At 41.5% G+C, this 17645-nt stretch overlaps 1 protein-coding gene across 6 annotated transcripts in view; it reads left to right on the top strand.

Moving 5' to 3' along the window:
* Positions 1-17645, top strand: part of PARP9 (poly(ADP-ribose) polymerase family member 9) — a 27065-nt gene extending 9420 nt beyond the window's left edge. For 4 of the 6 annotated variants that reach the window (XM_039494477.1, XM_039494483.1, XM_039494482.1 and 1 more), the window contains exons 4-10: positions 1508-1735; positions 1821-2039; positions 4114-4189; positions 6124-6510; positions 7895-8046; positions 9750-9924; positions 16584-17645. In XM_039494477.1, the coding sequence (XP_039350411.1) occupies positions 1508-1735; positions 1821-2039; positions 4114-4189; positions 6124-6510; positions 7895-8046; positions 9750-9924; positions 16584-16897 (1551 nt within the window). In that variant the 3' untranslated portion in view covers positions 16898-17645. The remainder of the gene's footprint in view (positions 1-1507; positions 1736-1820; positions 2040-4113; positions 4190-6123; positions 6511-7894; positions 8047-9749; positions 9925-16583) is intronic. The other 2 variants (XM_039494478.1, XM_039494481.1) reach the window with 1 other exon arrangement.

The following is a 17645-nucleotide window of genomic DNA, read 5'->3' as shown; positions in this document are numbered from 1 at the left end:
TTGACATAAGTTAAGTTGATTTCAGTTACATAACTTGAGTAACTGAACTAGTGTAATTTAGATTGACTTATAGCATTAGTGTAGACCAGCCCTCAGTCTCACTACTCTGGTGCATTTAGTATATACTACAACAGCTGAAGATATTTTCTAAAACCAGTGTACACATCATCTTTAACTGGTATTTGATTTAAACAGACCTATTTAATTTATTATAGCATGGTAAAAAACATAGCAATCCTAGTTATGGGCAAACCAGAAAGGGTGATTATATCGGAAGCTGCATCACCTGATAGCATTTGTTTGAAACAGACCGTATTGCACAGAATTTTCCATACCTTGTTTGTTAAAGAAACATCTTGACTCCTTAAGAAGTTTGTTTTTATAGATGCGGAAATAAAGGGCACCAATTGAGACCTTTGGTTGACAGCGGAGAAATTCTATCAGCTGACTATAGAAAGTTATATGTCTTCTGAGCAATTGAATGGGTGTAGCCCAAAGCCTTATATTTTTAGTTACTCTTAAACAATCAAGCTAAGGTTAGACTCTTTATTCCTGCGGTCAAAATACCATAAGCAAAAATTTTGCATTTCACAAATTTAGTTCCAAATTACAGCAGCCCTAGGGAGTATGTGATGGTCAGAAGGAGAAAGCTTAGGGATTTCCATCCTCTCATAGTGCTCCTGCACAGAAGGCAGCCATAATTTTGCAATTCCTCCTGAGTATACAAGATTGTGAGGATTATTTGCGTGGCCGGCAGTGCTTACTACTTTAAGGCTACATCTACAATATACACCACTGGCGGTGTTGTGTAGGCTACATGCCACAGTGAAAAGCCTGCTGCATCCTCCGCTTGCTGCAGTGTGTAGGTACTCATGTCAGTGAAAGGCTCTGGCAGAGGGAAACGGGGAAAATTTCAGCAGTTCCTTGCTGCCGGAGCCTTTCACTGCAGTGGAAAGGCTCTAGGAATGGCCCCCTGACAGAGCCTTTCCATGCAGATGGGAAGGGCTCCAACAGCGGGGAGCTAGTGGACCCTTTCTCTGCTGCTTCCTTCCCCATCTCCCCTGCCTGACGGCTGGTGTCTTTCCTTGCACTGGGAAAAGGCTCCAGCGGAAGGGAGGCAGTGACACTACAATGCTAAAAAAAAAAAAAATCAGTGTAGATGGTGAGGCACAGTGTGGGTGAGTAGAATGAGTGTAGGGGATGTACTTGTACACATAAGCACACTCTTCAACTGTGTCTTTACCTGCCTAAGCCTTACCTCACTGGCTACACTGTTATTTAATGTGTGGTGGGGGCAGCGCTGTTATGTATTCTACACAACATTGAAAGAAGCATTTAGTATAGATGTCCCTTGAAAGGTGAAGTTTCTGGATGGGTGGAGTTTTTATAAGAAAAAGCTCCACCAGCTGCACAGGTACATTTGAAGTGGGGATCTGACTGCAGTGCAGGTAGAATATGCATTTACCTGAAGTGAAATATAGTGAGAGGTTGTGTTCTTTTCTTCCAGACTGCAGTTATTGTTAATTCTGTGGTCATGAATGATCTGTCAAGAGGAAACATTTCAAAAGCAATTCTGAAAAAAGCAGGCTCATCTCTTCAGCAGGAATTTCTGTTTGAGTCTCAAAAACTTCCTCCATCTTGTGAGAAATTCATATTGACAAAAGGATACAATCTGGCCTGCAAGTCTGTGCTCCATGTAGTATGGTCATCACAAAGCAGCAGTGATTCACGCAAGGTGATGTTCTGTTAGAGAGGATTTTCACTTCCCTTTTTCATGTCAAAAAGTAAAATAAAGTCTAAAACTCTCCTTTTTTCTGCAGGTACTAAAAACTGCAATGTCAAGATGTTTGCTTAAGATTCAGGAGCATCCATTTCCTTCAATTTCTTTCCCAGTAATTGGATCTGGAGTATTACATTTGCCAAACGATGAAGTGGCAGCTATTATGATTGACGAAGTTTTAAACTTTGCAAAGGAACATCCTGGGAGGAAGTTAGATGTGTATTTTGTGATCCATCCAAATAACAGTTTTGTCTACAAGGTAAGGTATTTAGCATTAACTGTAAGTAGAAGAACCCACAATAACCATGAAGAAAATTTCCTTGAATTTCTACAAGCTAAAGTACTTTACGTACCAAACTATATGTAACATTTCAAACAATAGATAGCAAGCCTCTGGTGTGTCTTGTGAATAAACTCGGGGGAAGATCAAACCTGGCAAGGTTGGACTGGGAGTTTGATTGACATTTTTCCCTGAAAGAGACAATAAATGGCATCCTGGCAGGGGACGGGAATCAGCCTATGTAAGAAATAAATCCTCAGGGAATATAAATTCTAGTCTAGCATTGCAGAGCGCTTTCCCTCTTTTGCCCAGTTGCCCGCTTTCTCCCTGCTGCATGGCTCTGCGGAAGGGAAAATGTGCAGATGGGGTGTCTCTGCTGGTTCTGTTGGCAGGAACTTCAGACAAACCCTGATTGGAAATCCACCAGTCCCCTAGGGAGCTTACTTGGTTGCCTTCCTATCTGTAGCCCCAATGGTATGGCTGTCACCTAGACCTCCTGAAGTTCTTGGGGCATACAGTATACAGTGAAGGTGTTGCTTCCAACTTACAGGGGACTTCCTAAAGTACTTCTACTGAAGTTATGCCACGGGAAATGCGTTTAGCAAATTCTGTCAAATCATCTCCTGTAGCAATGTATTTTTACAAAGGACTTTGCCTTCTATGGTAGACCAGGCTGTAGGCACCTGAGGCCAAATTGTCTGCTGGTGATTTCAGTGGAACTGTCCTAGTTTATGCCAGCAGAGAATTTGACCCAGATGATTTATACATGGCTGTTTTAGGTATCTATATACATAACTATAAAAATATAATTATAAATTGATGCTGTTCTCGTTGAACCCAAAACTCCCACTGATTTCAGTAGGTGAGGAGTGAGCCTGTATACTGTAGCAAAAGTAATATATGGTACAATAGAGTGTGGGCTGGCAAAAAGGTTATATTATGCTCTTGCTTCTGCTCTGAAAGGCTATCATGGACAATTGAATCATACTCGGGACCAAATTCAGATGTGAAGTGTAATGTGGTATCAGTAACTGGGTAAAAGGGAGTCCAAACATAATTTACATGCTGAAGATCTGGAAAAAGGGGTAGCCAGTCCTAACCCCTTTGTCCTTCTTGTTATTCTTCCATGCCATTGATGTGTAGATTACATCAATTTTGACTCCTGGAGCCAAATAACCCGAATTATACCCACTCATTGACATGTAACTTATACCACCTTGCATGTAAACTCTGATGTTGCCCCTCAGGTTTAGAAGTATTTACAATAAAATTTTTCAAGTTCAAGATGACTTTTGCTCATCTATGCTTTAGATCTAGTGTAGTTTCTTTTTTTTTGTCAGTATAAGTCATTTAAAATCTTATTTTCTAATGTAGTATTAATTTGCAATGTACTTCTCATGGTATTTGAAGATGATTTTTTACCATTTTTTCTATATGTCAGAACTCTGACAAATTACGTTTGGTTATCATTTGTCTCTGTTTCCTTGGACCACATGCTCACACTGCCAGTTATTTCACTGATGTGCCAAAGGCTGTCCTGTCTTTGCCACAGGCCTTGAAGGCTAAAAAACAACATGAATAGTGTATTTTAACTGCTCAGGGATGTCAATCTGCAGGAAGCCCAAACCCACTGCACAGAGCAGTGCTCCTCAGTGGCTTTCCACATGAGACTATGGAGAGGAGCTTTGTGACTTAGATATGGGGATAGTCAGTGCATCACAATGCACAGCATGGATCCATCAGCATAAAACTGTAAGTAGAAGAAATTGCTTCTGCTCTGGCCCATAAACTATAACAACAGCCTGGCCGCATGGGTTCCCCACATATTACCTCCAGATGAAACTGGGGAGAATGCTACCCATGCATGCCATCCATGTCTCTGTACAAAGTCCTGGAACCAGGTTTGGCACAGGAGACCAGCATCAGGCCCTGCATGACAGGAGACTGACTAAAATTGCTTTCCTAACAGAAATCTGGAGAGAGCCTCTGTTCATTTGTTACTGGTTTGACACATAGCTGGTTGTAAACCGATTGTAAATCTTTCTTTGTCAAGGCTTTCCGAACCAAGTTTGATTCAGCGAAAAGCAAACTGGGAGAATATGTGGAATGCAACAGAAGTGGTGATTTGGGTAAGTAAGGAGCACAAAGGATGAGTAAGGTTCTGAAAATTATACTCTCCTAATAAATATCTGTTATCTGGGAGAAACCATCATACAAGAGCTCTGTGTTTAATTTTTGACTCTTGTTTCATTATTTGTCAGACTGGGTGATAGAGGTGAAGACGACAATACTGGTTTTGGTATAGTGGGGAACATGTGTTACCGCTTCTAAAATTGTGTTTTGCAAAATTAGTTTTAGTATTGATATTTAATTAGACTCCTTTTAACTTATCGGATTCTCATTCATGTAAACAAAAATGTAACTGTTGAGTTAGCTATTCGGTTCTTCACATGCTTTGCAGTCTTTTGCTCCTTGAAGAACCCATGTCATTGACATTGATGTTATCAGGAGTTAGAGCTGAGTACTGATCTTTGTGTTTGCTAGTTGCTAGATGCAGGATTTCTTAAATGTGAATACAAACCGGAGGAAGCTGAGCTTTGATAGTTATCAATTATTCTCTCTAATCAATCATCTTCATCCCAATTCCTTCCATTTCAAGGAGCCAATGGGTATGGTTAATTGTTGACATAGAAAGTTCTAGCTACTCTGCTTTGGCACCTTCATTCCAGCTCATGCAAACAGATATAGAACATGATCAGCACCATCCTGTAGAATATAGGATTTGTCATATCAGACTCAGGTCCTTGCTGCCCCGGCAGTGTTTGGGTAGCTTGATGCTTCACAGGAAGGCTGAGTGCATTTTAGTTACTATAAAGTTCCAGAGTTTATTGTATATGTTTAATTAACAGTAAAGCCTATACCGGCAATAGGCAGTGCTGTATCTTTAGTTACCACTTTAGAGTTTCCAGTACAGTTTTGTTCAGCTTTTGGCCTGGTCATGTGAGATGTTGAGCACCGTCAGTACCAACTGCAATCAGTGGGAGTTGGTGTCACAAAGTACTTCATGTGATTGGGTCCTGGTGCCAAAGGGTAAAATTTCAGTTCAAGACACATGAGGATGGCATCATGGGTTGGCGTTCCTTCCCTCCTTGTAGACAGGCAAGTTGTATTTGCGTTGTGCCTCCTATGTTCAAATGATTGCAGGCAGCACTCCAGCCTATTACCATTTCCATCAATGGACTCTTTATTATAAGCTGAGACTGTTGTCATTTGAAAAGTATTCTAGCTAGCCAATGCAAAGTGAGTATGAGTAAAACACATTGATTTTAGCACTGATTTACACCCTACTTAAAAAAAAAAAAATCCAGAGAGAACACAGATGTAGTTAAAATGCAAAAGGTACTTCATTTATTCAGAGCCAAATTCCAGACGGGATTTTAAAAGGCTCCTTTGTGAGTAGGACGGTATCCTCGCCTTCACTTCCCTGTAGAACTACAGTGTAGTCTCTTAACACAAAAACAGCCCTAACTAGAGACTTAAAAGCAAGATTTATGTTTTCAGTCTGTGTAAATATTTAATTTCATCATCTCCAGTGTCTCCTGAAATAGCAGCTTCTGCTTAAACCACACGTTAGAGGAATATGGAAGAACATGAAAATTAAGAACAAGTTTCTAAATGGCTCACAGAAAAGGAACTACCATTTAATTTGACTACAAAATGTAATGATGTTATACACCTGGGATGAAACTGTATTTATTACTAGGGCCAAATCCTGGTCCCACTTAAATCAATGAGCAATTTGCCATTGACTTTAATAGGAGTGGAATTAGGCCCTTACAGGGATATTTTCAAAGGCAAAATTGAAATTTAATGGGAGTTACATGCCCAACTGTCATTTATATCTTTAAAAATCTACCCCTTCGTGTCTGTCATAATATCCCCATTCTGAATGTACCATAGGGGCAGTAAGCTTTCCTTGTGCTGCAAAGTCTTAAGCTGCATACAGAAATTTGTGACAGCACTTGTGAACTTTTCAGTCTACCAATTGCACTTGTATAAACAGTATTTCTTTCAGGGTCACGCTCTGACAGACAAGCTGAAACAGAGAATAAAAAAACTGGACCAGCCATTGAACTTATTGGAAACCGTGGTGAAACACTGGAAGCAGCAAAAATGTGGATCAAAAACATAATGCAAATCCAGGAAAGTCACCTTCTCGTTATCGAAAACAATCACATTTTTAACCTTAGCAAAAAAGATCATGCAGAACTGTCTCGTCTGCAGCGTTTCGGTGTATCCATATCAGAAGAAGTGGTTGGTGGAAAGGCAAGATTAGAGATTCAAGGTCCTCTTGGTGCTGTAATTGATGCTGCGTTCATGATCGAAAATTTACTATGTGATGTGCAAGAGAATAATAGAGCCAAACAAGAGGAACTGCTGTTGTCACAGGGTCAGTATGGTTAAGTGAATAAAAACAAATATCAAGGAGAGAATATGTATGTGTGTTACCAATATTTAGATGAGCTTGTATTTCAGTTTGTATGTATGATGAATATACAGTAGGGTCAGATTAGTCTGTGTGCTTAGATACTATGGTAATAGGCACTATGCAAAGCCTTGAAAGACCGTGTGTTAGTTTGTTGACTTCAGTTGATTTACTGGGCAAGATTCCAGTGAGTTGCAGTTTATCCCACTGGGTTGTTGCTGTTGGAGGAGGACATGACTGCTGCCAGTCCTCACGCTGGGCGTTCCACTAGGAAAGGCAGCCTAAATGCCTAGCTAGCTGAGGCTCCCTGGGAGACGTATTGGATCAGTGCATACCCTTGTTGAACTGCTCCTGCATACTTTGTATGTTGCTTGCTGCCACTCCCCTCCTGGTGGCAGACCTAGTGCTATCAGCTTCCTAGAGATAGAGTTGCTCTGGTGGGAGTGAATCAGGCCCTTTGACTTCAGTGTAGAAGTTACTGAAGTCAATTAATTGATTTCAGTGGAGTTACAGTAAGAATGAATTTGAAACCTGTACCAAATACCACCTCAATGGGCAACTTTCTGTCCTTGAAATATCCCCTTTTTCCAGGTCAGTTTTATTTGGCCTCTAGTTAAAAGCCAACCCTATTAGACAACCATTTTTCCTGGTCATTTAAGATGGGTTCCCCTGTATAAAAGATAGATACACAAATGCAGAGACGTATAATGGAGATGATACATCCTGTGTCTCTTCTGTTTATGACTTTTCATTTGGTTTCTTTAATAGAACTTGATTTAACAAGCATAATATATTCAGCAAATTTAAATGTAAGCTGTAACATCCTTAGCAAAGTTGAATCAGTTAAAGAATTTCTAGATCTGGACAGATAATTATCTTATTTAAATGTACAAGTGTGTAAAGAGGTGTTGTAGTGTCCATAGCCAAAGTTCATTGAACTCAGTAGAAGCTTTTTCACGGACTTCAGTGAGCTCTGGATCAAGCCCTAAGTGTCCTTGATATTTTTTAAAACAGAAATCTTAAAATTAAAACTAATTTAGCAGTAAACTCACGACTCACTGGCAATAACCAGTTGACCCTTATAGCACAAAAGAATACAGTGTATCCTAACCTCACTCAGCAGAACTCCTAAGTCATCACTGCCCTTATCAAAGGTCTGTAAAGGAGGAGCCTTGATGCAGATGACCCAAATGGCTTGCTTCAGAGAATATGTAACACTCTTCTTTCTTACCTAAGCAACCAAAATAAACTATTAACTTCCTCCTCCATTGACTTTGTTGCATTGAGAGTGAGTTTAACAAGCTGAAAGTCTTAAATTATTATTAAATATCCTGCTACTTGTATCCAGGTCATCTGGAAACTGATTATCCTCCAGAAAGACTCCGAGACAAGACAAGGGGTACCAAAATGCTTTACCAGATCTCTCCAGTAGACTCATACTGCCAGGAATTCAAGGACCGAGAAAAACAATTTGAAAAAGCTGGGCTTCGTGTTCTCAAGGTAAAGAGAGTGTCCTTGGTAAAATGAAATCTGAAGGAATCTTAAGGCATCAGACATTTACAAGAACCTGGATGGAATTAAGAAGGATACCTTTTAAAAAAAGAATTAGATCAAAATCAGTTGGCTCCTTATAATACTTGAATGAACTTTAGTGAAATTGTGAATGAAATCTAGATTTATTGCTCAATTAAGAGGACTGTTTAAAAAACATTACAGCTGATCACTCAAAAAGATGCAGTTAAATCCTCATTTACTATTTCAGAAGGCACTATATGTTTATTTTATATTTTGCAGCCTCAAGTCCTCAGTTATAGCAAATTCTCAGGGATCAAAGAGCTGATTCCGCTCCTGATATAGTCAGTAGTAGATTCCAGGCTCTACTTTAATGCATGAAGGGAACCTGAAGATGTACAGCATATACACAGAGAAATATAAGTCTCTGTAGTAGATGTGTCCTCTGTGGGGAGGAGGGAGCATTATCTAATGGATATAGCAGGTAACTAGAAGCCAGGATTTTTAGATTCTGTTTCTAGTTCTATCACTGACTCACTGTATGACCTTAGTCAAGTGCATTGACATCTCTGTCTTATTGGAAGAGAGATTGACGCAACAGGGACAATTTCATTTAGAGGGGAGATAATACAGAGGACACATGATAAAGATATACAGAATAATGAATGGTGTACAGAAGGTAAATCGGAGACTTCTGTTTACCATCTCATAATACAAGAACAATGGATATTTGGATTAAATTGCAAGGCAGCTAATATAAATCTGATAAAAGGAAATGCTATTTTACACATTGTACAGTTGGCCTGTGGAATTAATTGCCACAAGAGCAAAACAGGATTGTACAGTTCTATGGATATGAAATCATTCACTGTTCCAGTAGAGAAGATTACTTAAACAAAAAAAAACAAACGAAGGGACATAAACCCGCATGCTTCAGGGCATATGCTAATCTCTAACTGAGTGGGTCAGAAAGAAACTTCTTCTATGGACAGGCTATTCCATAACTGCGGTTCTTACACCTTACCCTGAGGCATCTGGTATGGGCTCTTGTCATAGTCAGGATCCTGGTTTGGATGGACCACTGGTCCATCCAAAATGGTATCTCATATGTTCCTGTACACCCTTTTCAAAGGTATTGCAGTGGCCATGCTCCCCCAAAGTTTGGTGCTTACCTGAGGCACAATGCCTCCTACATCCTCAGTGATGCAGAACTGTGCCTGAAAGGCACAATTCAGTCCAAAGACTTTTCTCAGTGTGGACTTTATCTTGTGATAAATTGAGTAACTTTAACTCTCGCTGAACTCAGGACACAGTATTCTCTCAGCCCCTAGCTGGATCAGGTCCTAACCGCATAAGCAACTCTTATTAACATTTATGGTTGTTACTTACATCTGTACCACACAACTCGCCCACTAGAAATCACTGGAACAGGGCACAGTGGTGCTCCTATTGACTTCAATGAGAAGCACTGGGGTCATGGTACTTTTTCTCCTCTTTAGATATATGCACACTCTTTAGATATAATTGCACACTTTAGATATATGCACACTGTACTACTGATTAGCTCAAAATGGAAAAAAAAATGCTTGTTAGATTGAAGACCATAAATTATACGAGTGACAGCATGTGCTTTCAATGGTATGGATCTATAACTATCTGTTTATACTATAGTATTGTTGTTTATATTACAGATAGAAAAAATACATAATCCTGTTTTATCAGCTGCCTTTCAACGGATTAAAAAATGTGTAGAAGGAAAAACTATTGGAAAGCAGATATGCCATAGATTGTACCAGCGTGTTCCTGCTCAGTTCTGTAGCTTGGTATGCAGAGCTGGATTTCAGAGAACATACTCCCCTCCACCAGGTAGTTTACTGCTTTTCTTTTTTACAATGCTGTTGAAAGATTGCAGAAACATGCCATTAATAGTGTTTATATAATTCTGCTCCAAACAATAATGTAGCCATTCTGCTACCCAGGTGTCAGTTTGCTAGTATTGCTTCATACAGAACAGTATGGATTGGACCAGCAGTTCTCAACCTGCAGGCCGCTTGCAGCCCAATCAGTACACAGCTGCGGCCCATGTGATATCCTCAGGGCCGTACAGGTAGTCTGTATATTGTATGGATGTGGACCACATAACACAGAGAGAGCTGCATATGCGGTCCACAGTGGTAAATAGGTTGAGAACCACTGGACTGGATATTTGAATGTTTAGCGTTTTCACTTGGAATGTGCACTTGATGATAGGAATATTTTGCTTCTTTAAGCAAAACAAACAGTAGTTGATTATTAAAGTTCAGCTTAGGTCAGAAAAATGGCACCTTCTTACTCAAGAGATCTATTTTTTATATGTGTTCAGTCATATCCGCTTACCTTCAGAACAATAAGATTTTACTTTACACTTTTCACTCCTGTTCGTACAGCAGAGCCCGGCAGCACTGGGAGAATGAGCTGGTTTCCATTCTGGTTTGTGCATCATCAACAGAATTGTTATCGCAGATCTAACTGCAGAATCTTTATTACTGGTGATGATGTATGAGTTAGAAAGAACCCAGCTTTCAGATCCCAGCTTGAGTGTGGCACTGACAGTTAGGAAAAAAAAGCCATATCTGATTCTCTATTCCATTAAATTGGTTTTACATTAGTGTAAATCTACTGAAGTTGATGGTGTTACAGTGGTAGAAGACTGCTTAACATAGTGGAGAATCAGATCCAGCATCTTTTCACTTGAAAAGTGAACAAATCTGATATTAAGCAATTTTACATTCATTCAAGATCCATCCAATGTTCTTGGAATATCATTTAACAAGCCTCTGCAATAAGCTTGATGCTTTACAAAATGTGCTGTAGAAGATATAGTCTCTGGACTAAGGAGTTTACAGTCTAAATAGACAGACTGTGCCTTTCAGTCAAGTGATGTAGAAGGTGGTGTGGCAGAGCTCTGACCTTGCTCCTGTGGGTCCTGCACTTCTAGGCAGTTTATGCTAGCCTCAGTGGCTCACTGTGACCCTCCACGTAGCCCTTCTCTCTCTAGGGCCAGGGTTACAGTCTACTGAGCCCTTTTCATCATAGGCTGCAAGGAGGTTGGTGAGAAAACTACAGTTTCTCTTCAGCCTCCTGTCCTGACAGGGACCTGACTTCCCCTTCCAGGAGATGTTCCTGTAGTGGTGGGTTGGGGGGAACCCAGGCCCGCCCTCTACTCCGGGTTCCAGCCCAGGGACCCTAATGGTAGCAGTTGTTGGCAGCCAACCTTTCACTGACAGAGTTGCTACATTTCCCTGGGCCACTTCCCCACAGCTCTCCTGCTTCTCCCTTACCTTAGGGCTCCTTTAACGATGTTTTAGGGTGTCTTCAGTAGCCAGCCCTTCAGCCACACTTCCTCTCCTCTGACTCCCCTGCCTGATTGGAGTGAGCCCTTTTTATAGTATCAGCCGGGCCTTAATTAGAGTCAGGTGGTCACATTAACTGAATGGCCTTACCTGACTCTTTACAGCTTAATTAGAGTCAGGTGTTCTCATTAGCCTGGAGCAGCCCCTGCTCTGGTCAGTCAGGGAACAGAAAACTGTTAATCCAGTGGCCAGTAGATCTGCCTTCTGCTATTCTGCTGTACCCAACTGGCCTGGGTCTATCATAGTGGATTTGTCACAAAGCACAGTGCAGGACTTTGGTGGTGTTTCTTTTACTTTCTTCCTAAAGGTGTTTATTATTGTAGCTCACATAACAATCCACATAGCTTCTGTTCTAGAAATTTTTACAGATGAAAAGAATAAGAATTTAGGCCCCAGTCCTACAAGTGATAGTATGCAGCCATCTTCCTGTGCGCTATCAATTGCAGAATCAGGTCTTAGATTGTAAGATCTTCAGAAAGCAGGAGCCATGCCTTTCCATGTTTCTGGGAAATACCTAACATGCTTTTGACCTCAAAATAATAAATGACAAAATAGGACAACATTTAAGCCTAATTTTATCTCAAAGCAAAATAAGATTGGGAAAGAATGTGTTTAGATACAGAACATTCTCAAGTTTGTCTACTATAACAAACTGTTGCTTGTCACACTATACACTGGAATCATAGTTAAATATTATGGGAGAAATTCTTTACTTGGATACCAACATCCACAGTTTCTTCTTCAAGTGACTGTACATGTCCATTGCACTCTTGGTATGTGCGTGCCCAGCACATGTTTTTTGGAAACTTTTCCCATCAGCAGTCCTCCATGGAATGGCTGAAGCGTCCTCTGCCTCTGAGCACCCTTTCAAGCAGGTCTAAAGAGCAAAGATGTCCCTAATCCCCCTCAGTTCCTTCTTACCGCCTATGATGGTTGCTGGATCTCTTGGTCTTGCCTTAGCAAGTTCTCTCCATATGCCTTTCTTTTGGGTAGATGGTTAGTGATTAAGTTTTTTGTTTAAATGTTATTTTTCAGTTCCCCTGTTTCAAGTACTTTCTTCGGCACCAAGGAATGCCTCGGTCAAGGGGGTTCAAGCCTTGTTTTTCTTGTTCCAAGCAGATCATAGAATCATAGAATATCTGGGTTGGAAGGGACCTCAGGAGGTCATCTAGTCCAACCCCCTGCTCAAAGCAGGACCAATTCCCAACTAAAGATGCCTGTGAGTGACCCACACTCCAGTTGTTTAAAGTGCCCGAGTGAATCTCTCATATCCGATTGCTATCATTGCACCGCAACCCCCTTCTGACAACAAAAAATACTACACAACCCCAGGAGGAGGGGACAGAAGCCTGAGCCTGCTCAAACCCCACTGCCCTGGGGAAGGGACCCCAAGCCCCACCGCTCCAGGTGGGCGGGGGCAAAGCTGAAGTCCAAGGGCTTCAGCCCCAGGCAGGGGGGCTATAACCTGAGTCCCCCACCCAGAGCTGAAGCCCTCAGGCTTTGGCATTGGGCGGTGAGGCGTGGGCTTCAGCCCTGGGCCATAGAAAGTCTAAGCCAGCTCTGGTGCCCCCATTTGAAGGCCTGACCCACAGATTGAGAACCACAGCCCTAAACCAAAAAACTTGACTCATTTTGGTAGGAAAATGTATTCTACAGCTGGGCTACAATTTAGAATCACTGTCCAACAGGCTTTGTTAGAGTGTTATGACTTTAATATCTGGGCCTCAATATTAAAGTTTAAGAACACGTTACTAGAGGATGCAAAACAAGTTTCACTGGTAGATGAAGGAAAGCTGGTGGCTAGAACATCACTCCAAGCTGGTTTGGACTTGGCTGCATGTGCTCATTGCTGCAGTCTTTGGGACTTCCCAGGAAGCCCAGCAGATAGTTCAGGTCCTGCCATTTGAAGGGTCATCTCTATTTTCAGGGTAGACAGATGACAAACTTAATGGTTTAAAAGATTCCAAGGCAACTCTAAAGTTGCGGGGCATACGTAAACCGGCCTTGAAAAGAAAGCATTTTTGTCTACATCAGACCTGCTTATATGCTATTCTTGCACATCGACAAGAAAAATAATAGGGGTTATAGATGCAGACCACCCCTTTCTACTGCAACAGCGCCTAGTTCATCTAGGCACCCTGGGGGCATTAAACAAACATTTTGATGGGTTGATGGAGAACACCATACCAGTCTCCAAAATTCCAGCCTCTCCTTTCCCCATGTTTGCAAACCATCTATCCCACTTTCTGGGTGCTTGGTCCTCAGTCATTTCAGACCAATGGGTCTTATGCTCTGTGGAAGTGGAATACACCCTTCAGTTTATTTCTACCCCTTCTTCCAACCCTTCCCTATATCCTTCTTCAGGGACTACGCTCACGAGGAGCTCCTTTTCTAGGATGTGCAATCTCTGCTTTGGTTGGGAGCCATAGAAGAAGTTCCTCAGTGTCATAGAGAGGTTTTGTTCCCTCTATTTCCTTATCCTGAAAGCAAAGGGAGGTCTAGACCAATTTTAGGCCTGCATAAACTCAACAGAAAAAGATAAAAGTGTTCTATGGTCTTACTTGCTTCCATTATCCCCTCCTCGGCGCCCAGAGACTGGTATGCTGCCTTTGATTTAAAGGAGGCGTACTTCCATATGGTGATCTATCCAGGGCCCCAGGAAGTATTTAAGGTACCAGGTGAACCATTCTCACTTCTAGTTCAGTGCTACCCTTTGGTCTGTCCACAGCTTCCAGAGTTTTTACAAAATGCAAGGCAGTGGTAGCTGTGTTTCTGAGGATATTGGGTGTGCAAGTGTATCCCTACTTGGATGATTGACTAGTGAGAGGCCAATCCAGAGTTCAGGTACTATCCAGCATCTCTCTTATCCAATCAACTTTCAAAGCTCCGGGACTGTCAGTCAACACTGAGATGTCGAGCCTCTCCCCTTTTCAGAGGTTCGAATTCATTGGGGCACTCCTGGACTTGACTCAGGCCAGAGCTTTCCTTCGATGGTCAAGATTGCAGACAACTTAATCAGTTGTTTTAGATGTCAAGGCTTACCCAACTATGACCGCATGGAATTGCATGAGGGTTCTGGGGCACGCAGCCTCTTGCACGTATTCAGTCTGACATGCCAGATTGCACCTCAGGGAACTACAGACTTGGCTGGACCCTATTATCTCTGAGCTGTCACCCTATAAGGCTTGTGGTTAGTTTACTCTTTCAGGTTTTAGCTTCTCTGGACTGGGGGACAAATCCTGTAAACGTATGTGTAGATGTTCCTTTGTTCTGCCTCAGCCTTTGCTGATGTTAGTGACAGATGTCTCTGCTCTGGGTTGGGGGGCTCATCTAGGTTCCCTTCAGATGCAGGGATTGTGGTCCACAAAGGACTTGTCTTTACACACAAATGTCAGGGGGTTGAGAGCTGTCTGACTATCATGTCAGGGTTTCTTATTCCGTATCACAGGTAAAAAGCCTGCGCGTATTCTAACAGACAGCACAATGGCAATGTCCTGCCTCAACAGGCAGGGAGGGGCCTTCTCATTCCAGCTCTGCCACAAGGCAGTTCTCTGGGATTTTTGTATTGCCAATTTGATCAACCTCACAGCCTCTTACCTTCCAAGGGTGCAGAATGAGCTTGCATGCAACACAAGCAGATTGTTTGCATTACCCCAGATGGTATCTATGTCCGAATGTGGCCAGGTGCGTTTTCCAGCTGTAGGGGACTCCCCAGGTAGACCTTTTTGCAACAAGAACCAACAGGAAGTGCCAGCACTTTTGCTTCCTTCAGGGTCACAGTCAGAGTTCCATAATGGACTTTCCTGGCCAGGCAAACTCCAGTATGCTTTCCCACCAATCCCATTTATTCACAGAGTTCTGCTAAAAATCAGACAGGAACATGCTCAAGTCATATTTGTAATCCCAGGTTGGCCTCAGGAGCACTGGTTCTCCACACTTCTCTGCCTTTTGGTAAAAGCTCTGATATTGCTTCTGTTGGACCCAAATGTGATTTCTCGAGCCCATGGTCACCTACTCCACCCAGACTTGCAGGCATTTCATTTAACAGCTTAGACATCTCATGGATAGATCGTTGGGAGGAGTCTTGTTCAAAAGAGGTTCAGGATGTGCTCTTAAATAGTAGGAAGCCATCTACTAGCTCTGTTTACTTGGTGAAGTGGAAATGATTCTCTATCTTGTCCAGACAATCTGGAGTCTTGCTGATACACGCTTCATTCCAGCATATCTTGAGGGTCTCAGAACCTGGCCCCAAGCCAAGCCCGTATGTCTACACTGCAATTTTATAGTTCTGCAGCCTGAGCCCTGCGAGCCAAAGCCAGGTGGAATGCACATGTGCAATCACTTGAAGAAGAAAAAACAGTTTCTAACCTGTTCCATAACTGTTGTTCTTAGAGAAGTGTTGCTCATGTCAATTCCATGACTCACCCTCCTACCCCTCTGCACTGGAGTTTCTGGCACGAAGTTAACCGAGAGGGGTTGGGGTGGCTCGGCTCTTTATTACTGGTCACAAGGATATGTAGTGGCAGATGGAGCTCAAGCTGCTGTAACGGGTACTACGGAGGGAAAAAGTTTCTGATAATAGTGCACAGGACATGCACGCTCCAAGAATAGAATGGACAAGTGCATCACAACTAGAACAGTTATGGAACACTTTAGTAACCCTTTTTCCCTGAAGTCAGTGGAAATTGTATGCAGGTATCTGAGGGCAGAATATGGACATCAGCATTTAGAACAGAGAAAAGTATCAGCAGATGTTTCTTTCTTCAATTTTTTTTTACCAACATGGAGCATTGTGAAAGGTAATAGGAAATGCAATCCAGAATCAAGCGGCATCTCTAATATTTAGGGCTGGAGCCATGAGAAAAAAAATGTCACTCTAGTAAGAGAGATAAAGTGGGTGAGGTAGTATCTTTTATTGGACCAACTTCTGCTGGTGAAAGAGACAAACTGAAGAAGAGCTGTGTGTGGCTGGAAGGCTTGTCTTTCACAAACAGAAGTTGGTCCAATGAAAGATATTGCCTCACCCATCTCGTCTCACATATCTTGAGAGTGACATGGCTACAACACTGCAAATCCTAATAAAACTCAGTCTTTGGAGTCTACCATTTTCATATTTTGTGTTTTTATTTCCAGAACAAAAATATGGAGCTGGCATCTACTTTATCAGGAACCCCAGAAACCTAATGGAGGATACCAAGGAAAAGTGTGAAATGGACCATCTAATTTGTGTGTTTGAGGCTGAGGTAGTAACAGGCTTATACACTGAGGGCAAACAGTCTTATATTGTGCCACCAGCAGTTGATGCAGATGGCATGAATGTATATGACAGTGTAGTAGATGATGTTCACAAGCCTGAAACGTTTGTCATTTTTAACAGTAATCAGGCCATTCCACACTATATATTGACATGTTCCCAGATTTGGGCTGAGGGGTCACTGCCTTACTAGGCAGCCAGGGGCCCAGTAGATGAGCGTTCATCAGAACCATGGGACTTAGGCGTTCCCCAGAAGAAAGTACAGAGAGCATCCTGTTAAAACCCAAATAGTAGCATATCTGACACTACTGCAGTAGTGTGGTGATGGTGCCTTACCTAACAATCTTGACACATCCCTGTTGGTATATACAAGCGCTTAACCAGTATAACCTAAGGAAGTTAAAATTATAAATAATTTTATATCAGAAAGAGATATGAGATACAGAATTCAGTTCACCATTCCTGTGGTGGTGAATATAGCTTCAAAAATATGCAGTTTTATTTTTCTATAAACAGTCACAGTATGTATACTATGCATTTTATTTTACTAAGGCACCAGAGATGAGTAAATATATATTTAGTCACAGAAATGTCTGTTTTATAAAAGCTTGAAACAATATTTTATAAACTTAAAAATCACACATTAGCAAAAACCATCTAGTCCAAAGTAATTCAGTGAGATTAAAACATGTATTTAGGCTGTTCATTTATTTTATTCTGCTTTCATTTATTTAGCTAACCATCTACCATGTTTCAACAACAGCTGTGTCATCTTTGGAAGTGTTATTTTATAAATAAGTTTACATGCTTATAAAAAGTGAATTTATTTGCAGTGTCAGTAGTGATAATTGTGTTGCTATCATTTTTATTAGCTGTATGAGATGCCAGCCACTGTAGGTAACATGTTTAAGAGAAATAAAAAAATTGCATGACCAAAAATA

Source organism: Mauremys reevesii, linkage group 11 (assembly GCF_016161935.1).
Source record: "Mauremys reevesii isolate NIE-2019 linkage group 11, ASM1616193v1, whole genome shotgun sequence".
Classification (NCBI taxonomy): Eukaryota; Metazoa; Chordata; order Testudines; family Geoemydidae; genus Mauremys; species Mauremys reevesii.
Note: the sequence above shows the minus strand (reverse complement) of the source record. Positions and strands in the feature narration are given on the sequence as shown.